The sequence below is a fragment of the Electrophorus electricus genome, chromosome 18 (genome assembly GCF_013358815.1).
Source record: "Electrophorus electricus isolate fEleEle1 chromosome 18, fEleEle1.pri, whole genome shotgun sequence".
NCBI lineage: Eukaryota > Metazoa > Chordata > Actinopteri > Gymnotiformes > Gymnotidae > Electrophorus > Electrophorus electricus.
In genome coordinates this window covers 1433722-1445186 of record NC_049552.1, presented here as the reverse complement: position 1 = coordinate 1445186, position 11465 = coordinate 1433722, and the positions used below count along the sequence as shown (strand labels likewise).

At 49.4% G+C, this 11465-nt stretch overlaps 1 protein-coding gene across 4 annotated transcripts in view; it reads right to left on the bottom strand.

Moving 5' to 3' along the window:
* Positions 1–3669: 3669 nt before the first annotated feature.
* The window catches only part of grk5l (G protein-coupled receptor kinase 5 like), a 38133-nt gene continuing 30337 nt past the window's right edge, over positions 3670–11465 (bottom strand). The window contains exons 8-16 of one of the 4 annotated variants that reach the window (XM_035536178.1): positions 10998–11138; positions 10576–10766; positions 8264–8301; positions 8056–8145; positions 7713–7921; positions 6016–6168; positions 5716–5853; positions 4181–4377; positions 3670–4081 (exon numbers count right to left, since the gene is read on the bottom strand). In XM_035536178.1, coding sequence (XP_035392071.1) covers positions 4192–4377; positions 5716–5853; positions 6016–6168; positions 7713–7921; positions 8056–8145; positions 8264–8301; positions 10576–10766; positions 10998–11138 — 1146 coding nt within the window. In that variant the 3' untranslated portion in view covers positions 3670–4081; positions 4181–4191. The remainder of the gene's footprint in view (positions 4082–4180; positions 4378–5715; positions 5854–6015; positions 6169–7712; positions 7922–8055; positions 8146–8263; positions 8302–10575; positions 10767–10997; positions 11139–11465) is intronic. The other 3 variants (XM_035536179.1, XM_035536180.1, XM_035536181.1) reach the window with 3 other exon arrangements.

Here is an 11465-nt window from a genome sequence, read left to right as displayed (position 1 = left end):
CAAGGTGAGTTACCCTGGTAACCCCCCCCCCCCCCCCCCACACACACACACACACACAATCTTCCAGAAAGCCCACAGTCTCAATTCAGGCCAGCACATATTTTTATTCAGAAGGACTTTGACAAGTTTGGCATCACATGCAATCAGTGTAATACAACACCTCTCTCTTAAAAGTGTGTGTGTGTGTGTGTGTGTGTGTGTCACAGACACAGACGATGACAGAAGTGTCACAGAAAAAGTGCTAACCTTGATGGGCACTACCTGGACTCACGGCTGGGGGAGGCACTTTGTTGGAGATCCAGAATGTAGCAAAACCGCTGGGAATGACACACCAAAACAAACAAAAGTAAACAAACATGAAACTAAAAATAAAAATACAGAAGTGAAGCCACTGGTGTTGTGCAGAGAGGAAACTGGTCTGTCCGTGGTGAGATGACGGCGTTTACAGTAGGACAGATCAAACTTCCCTTTCTGTTTGGTCACTGGTCCAAAGTCTCTGTCATGTAGCGTAATGACGTCACCACAAAAACCATCCGTCATATCCGATACGGGAAAAACACCACGTTACAGACAGAGCATTCGCGTGTAATGTGCTGACTTCACTGTATCGGGGGGAAAAGAACCGTAAAAACTAACAGCATGTTAACTGAAGACACGTCAGTCATGACGGTTCAGCTGTGATGGGATGAGAAGGATGAGGTACACTGGAGGGTGTCAGTAAACCAGTAAACCCTGGCCGCACCGGGAGTGAGGCTGAACCGGACTCTGGGAGGACCAGTACCGCACATCGCCTGTGAGTGCTGGCACACTCCACGCCACATGCTAACCGTTTTTAAAAATCAGTCACAATTTGTTACTCCACCTACAAACATCAAAGTCGCTCTCAAATCTAACAGGCCGACACAACACAAGGCAGTAAATGGCAAAGAAAGATCCCTGTAAGACTGTGAACATGTTCCTATACCCCAAACACTCCCAAACACACCCAATGTTCAACTCCAAATCTGTACATACATAAAAAAAAGAAAAAAAAAAGAATTGCTCTTAAAATGCCACAATCACACATCCTCTCGTCACCTGGGACATAAACACGCCACCTTCCCACACCAGTCTTAGTTCTGTGCCTGCGTGCACACACACACACACACACACACACACACACACCTCCCAGGCTCGGGATGACAGTTTCCTACTATACCTCCCAGTCTAGCCACTGGAATAATCACTAAGGACCTTACACCTCCCATGTACGGATTAATACCTACAGGACCTGGAATCTCGTAGCTATGCCTACACGGATCCTCATGGGGGACCATACACAGCTCACAGTTAACATCGATCTAATATTCAGTCTAAACGTTTGGGTTAATGGCGCCGCAGAAATCGGGAGGTAAGCAAACATGGCACTTAAAAATCGTGCCCCAGAGAACCTTCCTGTTCCAAGTAGCTGTGTCTGGAACTCCCGGCGTGAGTGAACAGACGCACTAATGGGTAAAAATGCTTCCGGATGGGATTCTGGTTGGTATTCTGAATGGCATTTCAGACGGTATTCCGGATGGTATTCTGCTGACAGCCCTCCCGGCTTCAAACACACGTCTGTAAGTGCAAGTTTGAGCTGGTGATGCCGTTATGACAAAGACCACGAGGTTTACGTTCAGTAATGTGTGCAGTACCCTTAACAAACCTTCACCCTTTAAAGGGGAGTTTCACCCTTCACCCTTTAAAGGGGAGTTTCACCCTTCACCCTTTAAAGGGGAGTTTCACTTCTTTCATTTACTTCTTTCATTTCATTTACGTACATAGTTCAGCGACGGGGTCCGGTTGCGTTATGGGTCCCCTGACTCTCATTCCCAGTCTAAACCCTCAGTCTGACCAAAAGCTCAAAACTCGATACGACAGCGCCGTTGGAAGCTAGAAGAACACACACATTAGACATTGTTGGAATGTTTATAGGACACACAATTCGGGAAAACTGGTGGAATTTTCCTTCTCTTTAATTTTCCACATATTGACATCGGCGTGTAAAAATGGATCGAGGACAGATGCTGAGGTATCCTGAGTAAGGTGAGCTGTGTGTCCTGCATGGTGTGTCCTGTTCTGGGTGTACTATGTGGTGTGTCCTGCGTGGTGTGTCCTGCATGGTGTGTACTGTTCTGGGTGTACTATGTGGTGTGTCTTGCGTGGTATGTCCTTCATGGTGTGTCCTGTTCTGGGTGTACTATGTGGTGTGTCCTGCATGGTGTGTCCTGTTCTGGGTGTACTATGTGGTGTGTCCTGCATGGTGTGTACTGTTCTGGGTGTACTATGCGGTGTGTCCTGAATGGTGTGTACTGTTCTGGGTGTACTATGTGGTGTGTCCTGAATGGTGTGTACTGTTCTGGGTGTGCTATGTGGTGTGTCCTGCATGGTGTGTACTGTACTTTATGGAGCGTACAGTGTTGGGTCTACTGAACTGGGCATACATCATAGGGTTTACCGAGCGGGGCGTGGTGAGTCAGGTTTACTGCATTGCTCTCTCGGGTGAGGCTTGGGACTGTCTGGAGACCTGAAGTCTAACACTGGAGACATCAGGGACAGGAAGGTTCCCGTGTCTCTGGGTGGAGGTGTGCTTCAATATCACGTCATTACCGTCACACCTGTGATTTCTTTGCTTAGATCAGATTAAATATACTGAGAGCTAATAGTAATAACAATAATTAAAACAACAATAACAGATAGATAATCTCTGGATGTATTTTTAATGGTCAGCTGTGCTCCAGGTTGGAGAGTTGTTTTTCTCAGTAGATTACGACACACACTGACCGTGTAACACTCCATTAACACCAGCTGTACTGAGCGCAGCGAGGGAGAGACACAAGACGCTTACAAACCGGGCCATTTTCCTGAAGGGTGGAGCTCCACCCCACAGTACGTGACCCCTATGTGGGGGAAGGGCAACGGAACGGATGAGAAGAGTACACAGGGTGTCCCTGATTGGTTCGTTGTGCTGTCAGTCTGTGTAACTGCTGGTTTAGGGCCCACCCACTGCTGATTAGACCACGCCCACTGGTCTGCCGCTGTCTTTATCTGCTTCCTTACCGCCCTCTACTGTAAGCACGCAGGAAGTGACCGTTCAGGCTGCAAAACCAAAACATGCCGTGTCACTTCCAGGGCGTTACGTCATCTGTCCGACGGCTGTGTGAAAATCACCCTTCCTGACTGATGTGCTAACGGCGCTAACACACTAACCGGGCCACGGCAGGTTTCCTGTGACGACCGAGACCACAACTAGCTCGAGGTTCTTCATCGTTGTGCTTTTTTAAACTTCCTCTTTGGCCTCACCCTCCATAACGATGAGCTAGACTTCTCGTCTTTGGCCCGAGTGTACGCAAGGCTTTGCACATTCTGGGCTGAGGTCGGACCGGCAAAGGGGTGGGGCAGAGGAGGGTGGAGTGCCTGTGTCTGAGTGCGTGTGCAGGCTCTTCAGTCCATCTGGGACAGGACAGGAGGACGAAAGGTCACTTCCTGTCCCTCGCTGGAGGCGTCTCTTCGAGATCCCCTGAATAGTAAGAGCTTGGCGTTACAACATTGACACCAGCTCTTCCTGCATCTGTGATCCTGAGGGAGTCTGGGTCAAAGGTCAAGGGGTGGGGGGGAGGGGAGACCTCCTTCCTTAAAAAATAAACAACAACAACAACAACAACCACCAAAGGAAAAAAAGACAAAAAAAAAAAAAAAAGACAATAAACCCCCAAAAAAGTCTTTTCATCTGGGAAGAGGCGGTTTGTCTCCCTGCCTGCGGCGGGCCGTGATTGGTTAGTGTTGGCCTAGATGAGGAAACAAAAACAACAAAACTAACCAATAAAAATCTTTGTCCATGTTCTAGAGACCAGCCTGTCCAGGTCAGGAGGAGTTTCACTCTGGTCTCTCTCTCTCTCTCTCTCTCTCTCTCCCTCTCTCTCTCTCTCTCTCTCTGGTCAGTGTCCCCGCCGGTCATGTTCCCTGCTGTCCCACAGGTGTCTCTCCACTAGGGGGCAGAGTTTGACATGGAGTCAACAGAGTTGACGCTGGAAGACGGGGCTCAACAATGAGCAACGGTCTGCTGTGGAGAGAGAGAGAGAGAGAGAGAGATTACACTCGGGGGAGGGGGCGGGGTCACAGCGGGTGTGCAGTGCTGTGGGGGCGGGGCTGAGAGGTTGACCTGGTCTGGGGTTAACTATTGTGTTGTCGTGAACGCTCTTCGGTGGGGGATGAGGTGATCCTCACATGTCTCCTAAAGATCCTGTCCAGCAGGCGACGCCGTGGGGGCTCGGGCGGCTGGTTCCAGTCCAGGTCAGGGGGTCGCGACCCCTGAGGCCCAAACACGTTAAGGTCACTAAAGCATTCTGTCTCTATCATCTGTAGGAGAAGAAGACACATACAAAGAGAGTGAGAGAGTGTGTGTGTGAGAGTGTGAGAGAGTGTGTAAGTGAGAGAGTGAGAGTGTGAGTGAGAGAGTGTGTGTGTGAGGGAGTGAGAGAGTGTGTGTGTGAGTGAGAGAGTGTGTGAGTGAGAGTGTGAGAGAGTGTGTGTGTGTGAGAGAGAGTGTGTGTGAGTGAGAGAGTGTGTGAGTGAGTGAGACAGTGTGTGTGAGAGTGTGAGAGAGTGTGTGAGTGAGAGAGTGTGTGTGTGAGAGTGTGTGAGAGAGTGTGAGAGAGTGTGAGTGTGAGTGCGAGAGTGAGAGAGTGTGTGTGAGTGTGAGAGAGTGTGTGTGTGAGAGTGAGAGTGTGTGTGTGAGAGTGAGAGTGTGTGTGTGAGAGTGAGAGAGAGTGTGTGTGAGAGTGTGAGAGTGTGTGAGTGAGAGAGTGTGTGAGTGAGAGAGTGAGAGAGTGTGAGAGAGTGTGTGAGTGAGAGAGTGTGTGAGTGAGAGAGTGTGTGAGTGAGAGAGTGAGAGAGTGTGTGAGTGAGAGAGTGAGAGAGTGTGTGAGTGAGAGAGTGTGTGAGTGAGAGAATCAGAGAGTGTGTGAGTGAGAGAGTGAGAGAGTGTGTGAGAGAGTGAGAGAGTGTGTGAGTGAGAGAGTGAGAGAGTGAGAGAGTGTGTGAGTGAGAGAGTGAGAGAGTGTGTGAGTGAGAGAGTGTGTGAGTGAGAGAGTGAGAGAGTGTGAGAGTGAGAGAGTGTGTGAGTGAGAGAGTGAGAGTGTGTGAGTGAGAGTGTGTGAGTGAGAGAGTGTGTGAGTGAGAGAGTGTGTGAGTGAGAGTGTGTGAGTGAGAGAGTGAGAGAGTGTGTGAGTGAGAGAGTGAGAGAGTGTGTGAGTGAGAGAGTGTGTGAGTGAGAGTGTGTGAGTGAGAGAGTGTGTGAGTGAGAGAGTGTGTGAGTGAGAGAGTGAGAGAGTGTGTGAGTGAGAGAGTGTGAGTGTGTGAGTGAGAGAGTGAGAGAGTGTGTGAGTGAGAGAGTGTGTGAGTGAGAGAGTGTGTGAGTGAGAGAGTGTGTGAGTGAGAGAGTGTGAGTGAGAGAGTGAGAGAGTGTGTGAGTGAGAGAGTGAGAGAGTGTGTGAGTGAGAGAGTGTGTGAGTGAGAGAGTGTGTGAGTGAGAGAGTGTGTGAGTGCGGGTACATTAAAAGTTAACGTGTTCTGCAGGCTGCAGTGGTAAAGAGTGGCTCTAAGAACTCCGGGTCAGTGGGCTCTCCACATTTCCTGCTCCAGTTCCCGCCCTTCCTGTGCGTGTCGTCCGTCTCGTGTTTTGGAAGTGCAGCTCACCTCGTTCTGCCATGGGATACACACGCTCCCGGTGGCGAACTTGGAGTAGAAATCACTGTCCGTTTGGTCCAGATTAACACCCTTAACAGTGGAGAATTGCTCAATATCCAAAACGTCTTTACAGTACACAGCCCGGGGCTGAGAGAGAGAGAGAGAGAGGGAGAGAGGGAGGGAGAGAGAGAGAGAGAGAGAGAGAGAGAGAGAGAGAGAGAGAGGGAGAGAGGGAGAGAGAGGGAGGGAAAGTTAGATATTAAGAAAGAGGAGAGATGATGACAACAGCAGCAGGTCTAAACTCCTCACATCAGGCACGAAGGAAGGTTCCAGAATGCCGGCCTCTAGTCTCTTGAAGTTGATGTTCTTGAAGAAGGCGTGAGCTTTGACCTCTGCAGCGCCCTGCGTCTGACAGCCCAGTCTCTGACAGCCCAGTCTCTGCTTGGGATCTTTGGCTAACAGCTGGAGATACACGCACACACACACAGGCCTATATAGTCATAGAAATCAGAGCTGGGACCAAAGGTGATGCCTCCAAAATCCAGACCTGACTAATCAAGCAACACTCCCAGTACATGGCTAATCACCCTTTTACTGTAAGTCACTTTTATCCAAAGCAACTTACAGTTCTGTCTGAACACAACTTGAGTAACTGAGGGTTAAGGGTTTTGCTCAGGGACCCAACAGTGGCAACCTGACAGTAGTAGGACTTGAACCAGCAACCTTCTGATTACTAGACCAGTACCTTCACCACTGAGACGCCACTGACCCCACTTATCCAACTCCTGTAACCACTCCTCTTATCCAACACTATGCAAAGGAAACCTCACTGATTGGACGTTTTTGCGGTTACATGGACTGATTAACACAGAAATGCAGATGCAGGCGTGACGTGTCTGAACTCAACAATCTGAATGAGGAAAAATAGCTGTTTGTTATACTTAAGATCCAAACGCACACCCAACCATGTATCCAAACACACATCACTTTAGTGTGTGTCTGTGTGGTGTGTGTGCGCATGTGTGTGTCTGTGTGTACATGGGGTGTGTGTGAGTGTGTGTGTATGTGTGTGTGTGTGTGTGTGTGTGTGTGCGCGTATGTGTGTGTGTGTGTATATATGTGTGTGTACATGGTGTGTGTGTATGTGTGTGTATGTGTATATGTGTGTGTGTGTGTGTGTGTGTGTACATGGTGTGTGTGTGTGTGTGTGTGTACATGGTGTGTGTGTGTGTGTGTGTACATGGTGTGTGTGTGTGTGTGTATGTATGTGTATATGTGTGTGTGTGTGTGTGTATGTATGTGTATATGTGTGTGTACATGGTGTGTGTGTGTGTGTGTGTACATGGTGTGTGTGTGTGTGTGTGTGTACATGGTGTGTGTGTGTGTGTGTGTACATGGTGTGTGTGTGTGTGTGTGTACATGGTGTGTGTGTGTGTACATGGTGTGTGTGTGTGTGCGTATGTGTGTACATGGTGTGTGTGTGTATGTATGTGTATATGTGTGTGTACATGGTGTGTGTGTGTGTGTGTGTACATGGTGTGTGTGTGTGTGTGTGTGTGTGTGTGTGTGTACATGGTGTGTGTGCGTATGTGTGTGTGTGTACATGGTGTGTGTGTGTGTGTACATGGTGTGTGTGTGTGTGTGTGTACATGGTGTGTGTGTGTACATGGTGTGTGTATGTGTGTGTGTGTGTGTGTGGGTACATGATGTGTGTGTATATGTGTGTGTACACGGTGTGTGTATGTGTGTGTGTGTGTGTGTGTGTGTGTGTGTGTACATGGTGTGTGTGTATATGTGTGTGTACATGGTGTGTGTGTGTGTGTACATGGTGTGTGTGTGTGTGTGTACATGGTGTGTGTGTGTGTATATGTGTGTGTGTATGTATGTGTGTTTGTATGTATGTGTGTGTGTGTGTGTGTGTGTGTGTGTGTGTGTGTGTGTGTATGTGTGTGTACATGGTGTGTGTGTGTGTGTGTACATGGGGTGTGTGTGTATGTGCGTCTCACCATCCTACAGATGTTTTTGGTATCTTCCGTGAACTTGTCGCTGTATTCCTCCTCCTCCTCCTGAACGCGTTTCTCCACCTCCTCACGCTTCACTCGCTCCTTGCGGGCACGGAAGGGCGAGCGTCCGGCCGTCATCTCGTACACCAGGCAGCCCAACCCCCACCAGTCCGGGCTCATGCCGTAACGCTCATTATTGATTACCTCCGGAGCTGTAAAGAAAAACAATCCAACAAACAGCCGTCAGAACTCCAGACACGCCTTCCAGCACCTCACAGGAGAAGCCCGAGCTAAAGGTCACGACCCCTCACACATCTCCCAGGAACGTGCGGCGGTGATGACACACCCATGTATCCCACAGTCCCTACGCGCCCTCTGATGGACTCTCCTTCAGGCACTTTGATGGCCAGCCCCAGGTCCGAGATGCGGATGTGGCCTGCACGGAAGAGTCCGGAAGAGGAGCATGAGCAAACCAGGGTTGATAAACAAACAAATAAATAAACAAACAAACAACATTTCTGTTACAGCATGACTGATACAGCACGACTGCTTACCGTTATCATCTAAGAGAATATTCTCTGGTTTTAAATCCCTGAAGAAAACACACACACACACACACACACACACACACACACACACACACACACCAGACTGGGTTTAGTGAAGCAGTTGGCTATTGCAGGTTTGTGCAAGTGTGTGTTTGTGTGCACATGTACAAGTGTGTGTGTGTCCGTGTGTGTATACGTTTGTGCGTGTCCATGTGTGTGTGTGTCCCCGTATATATATACACTTGTGTATATGTCTGAGTATGTATGTGGATGTGTGTGTGTCCGTATGTGGATGTGTGTGTGTCCGTATGTGGATGTGTGTGTGTGTGTGTATGTCTGTGTGTCTGTGTGTGTGCATGCGTGCATATATGTCTGTGTGTGCGTGCATATGTCTGTGTGTGTGTGTGTACGTGTGTGCGTATGTGTGTGCGTGCGCACGTGTGTGTGCGCGTGTGCGTGCATGCGTGTATGTGTGCGTGTATGTCTGTGTGTGTGCGCGCGCATGTGTGTGTGCTTGCGTGTATGTGTGTATGCGTACGTGCATATGTCTGTGTGTCTATGTATGTCTCTGTGTGTGTGCGTATGTCTGTGTGTGTGCGTATGTCTGTGTGTGTGCATATGTCTGTGTGTGTGCATATGTCTGTGTGTGTGCATATGTCTGTGTGTGTGCATATGTCTGTGTGTGTGCGTGTATGTCTGTGTGTGTGCGTGTATGCATGTCTGTGTGTGCGCGTGCGTGCGTGCGTATGCCTGTATGTCTGTGTGTGTCTGTGTATGTGTGTGTATATGTCTCTGTGTGTGTGTGCGCGTGCGTATGTCTGTGTGTGTGCATATGTCTGTGTGTGTGCATATGTCTGTGTGTGTGCATATGTCTGTGTGTGTGCATATGTCTGTGTGTGTGCATATGTCTGTGTGTGTGCGTGTATGTCTGTGTGTGCGCGTGTATGTCTGTGTGTGCGCGTGTATGTCTGTGTGTGCGCGTGTATGCATGTCTGTGTGTGCGCGTGCGTGCGTGCGTGCGTATGCCTGTATGTCTGTGTGTGTGTGTGTGTCTGTGTGTGTCTGTGTATGTGTGTGTATATGTCTCTGTGTGTGTGTGCGCGTGCGTATGTCTGTGTGTGTGTGCGCGCACGCGCACGTGTACGTGTGTGTGCATACGTATCTGTGTGGGCGTGCGCATGTGTATATCTGTGTGTGTGTCTGTGTATGTCTGTGTGTATATGCGTGCGTATGCGTGTGTGTGTGCATGTGTCTGTGCGCGCGCGTGTATGTGTGTGCGTACGTGTGTGTGCGTGCGCGTGTATGTGTGTGCGTACGTGTGTGTGCATGCGCGTGCGTATATCTGTGCGCGTCTGTATGCGCATACGCGTGTATATGTCTGTGTCTGTGTGTGCACGCGTGTATATGTCTGTGTGTGTGTGTGCACGCGTGTATATGTCTGTGTGTGTGTGTGTGTACGCGTGTATATGTCTGTGTGTGTGTGTGCAAGCGTGTATATGTCTGTGTGTGTGTGTGTGCAAGCGTGTATATGTCTGTGTGTGTGTGTGTGTGCAAGCGTGTATATGTCTGTGTGTGTGTTTGTATATGTCTGTGTGTATATATGTGTGTGTGTATATATGTCTATGTGTGCGTGCGTATGTCTGTGTGTGTGCGTGCGTATGTCTGTGTGTGTGCATATGTCTGTGTGTCTGTGTATGTGTGTGTATATATGTCTCTGTGTGTGTGTGTGTGCGTGCGTGTGCGCATATCTGTGTGTGTGTGTGTGTGTGTGTATGTCTGTGTGCGCGTGTATGTGTGTGTGCGCGTGCGTGTGTATATGTGTGTGTGTGTGTGTATATGTCTGTGTGTATATATGTCTGTGTGTGTATATGTCTGTGTGTGTATGTGCATGAGCATGTGTCTGTGCGCATGTGTCTGTGTGCGCGCGCGTGTATGTTTGTGTACGTGTGTGTGCGTGCGTGCGTGCGCGTATATCTATGTGTGCGTGCGTGTATGTCTGTGTGTGTGTGTGCACGCGTGTATATGTCTGTGTGTGTGTGTGCACGCGTGTATATGTCTGTGTGTGTGTGTGTAAGCGTGTATATGTCTGTGTGTGTGTGTGTAAGCGTGTATATGCCTGTGTGTGCGCGCGTGTGTGCAAGCGTGTATATGTCTGTGTGTGTGTTTGTATATGTCTGTGTGTGTGTGTATATATGTGTGTGTGTATATATGTCTATGTGTGTGTGTGTGTGTGTGTGTGTGTGTGTGTGTGTGTGTGTGTGTGTGTGTGTGTGTGTGCGCGTGTGTATATGTCTGTGTGTGTGTGTGTGTGCTCTCACCTGTAAACGATGGACTCCCGGTGCAGGTGCTGAAGGCCGCAGCAGATCTCAGCGGCGTAGAACTGGACACGCTCCTTCTCGAAGCCTGGGGTGCCCATGTTGTAGATGTGGAACTTCAGGTCTCCCCCGTTCATGATGGTGAGAACCAGACACAGAGCGTCTTTGGTTTCATACGCGTACGCCAAGCTGACCTGAGACAGGCGGGGAGACAGAGGCACCAGGGGTCAGACCGCAGTGTGGAGAGAGGTAGAGAGTTCACGGTGTTCATTTGCATAAGATGTTTGAGTTGATGTACTACCATCCAGACCCAACCCAACCTGGGGAGGACAGGACAGAATGAAATGTCTCAGTATTCATGAAGAGAAGATATGAGAGGATGTGGGCGGAGGCGGGATTAGGCAGGAGGAGGCGGAGAATCTTACTACGAATCTGCTGTTGACTTTCTCCAGGATCTGCTTCTCATTGAGTGCCATGGCTTCTCCCTTCCGCTTCTTTATCCTCTTCTTCTCCAGTTTCTTACAGGCGTACATCTTACCTGTAGCTCTCACCTGGCACGCGCACACCTGCACACAGATCAGATGAACTAAACACACATCTTACCTGTAGCTCTCACCTGGCACGCGCACACCTGCACACAGATCAGACGAACTAAACACACATCTTACCTGTAGCTCTCACCTGGCACGCGCACACCTGCACACAGATCAGACGAACTAAACACACATCTTACCTGTAGCTCTCACCTGGCACGCGCACACCTGCACACAGATCAGACGAACTAAACACACATCTTACCTGTAGCTCTCACCTGGCACGCGCACACCTGCACACAGATCAGACGAACTAAACACACATCTTACCTGTAGCTCTCACCTGGCACGCGCACACCT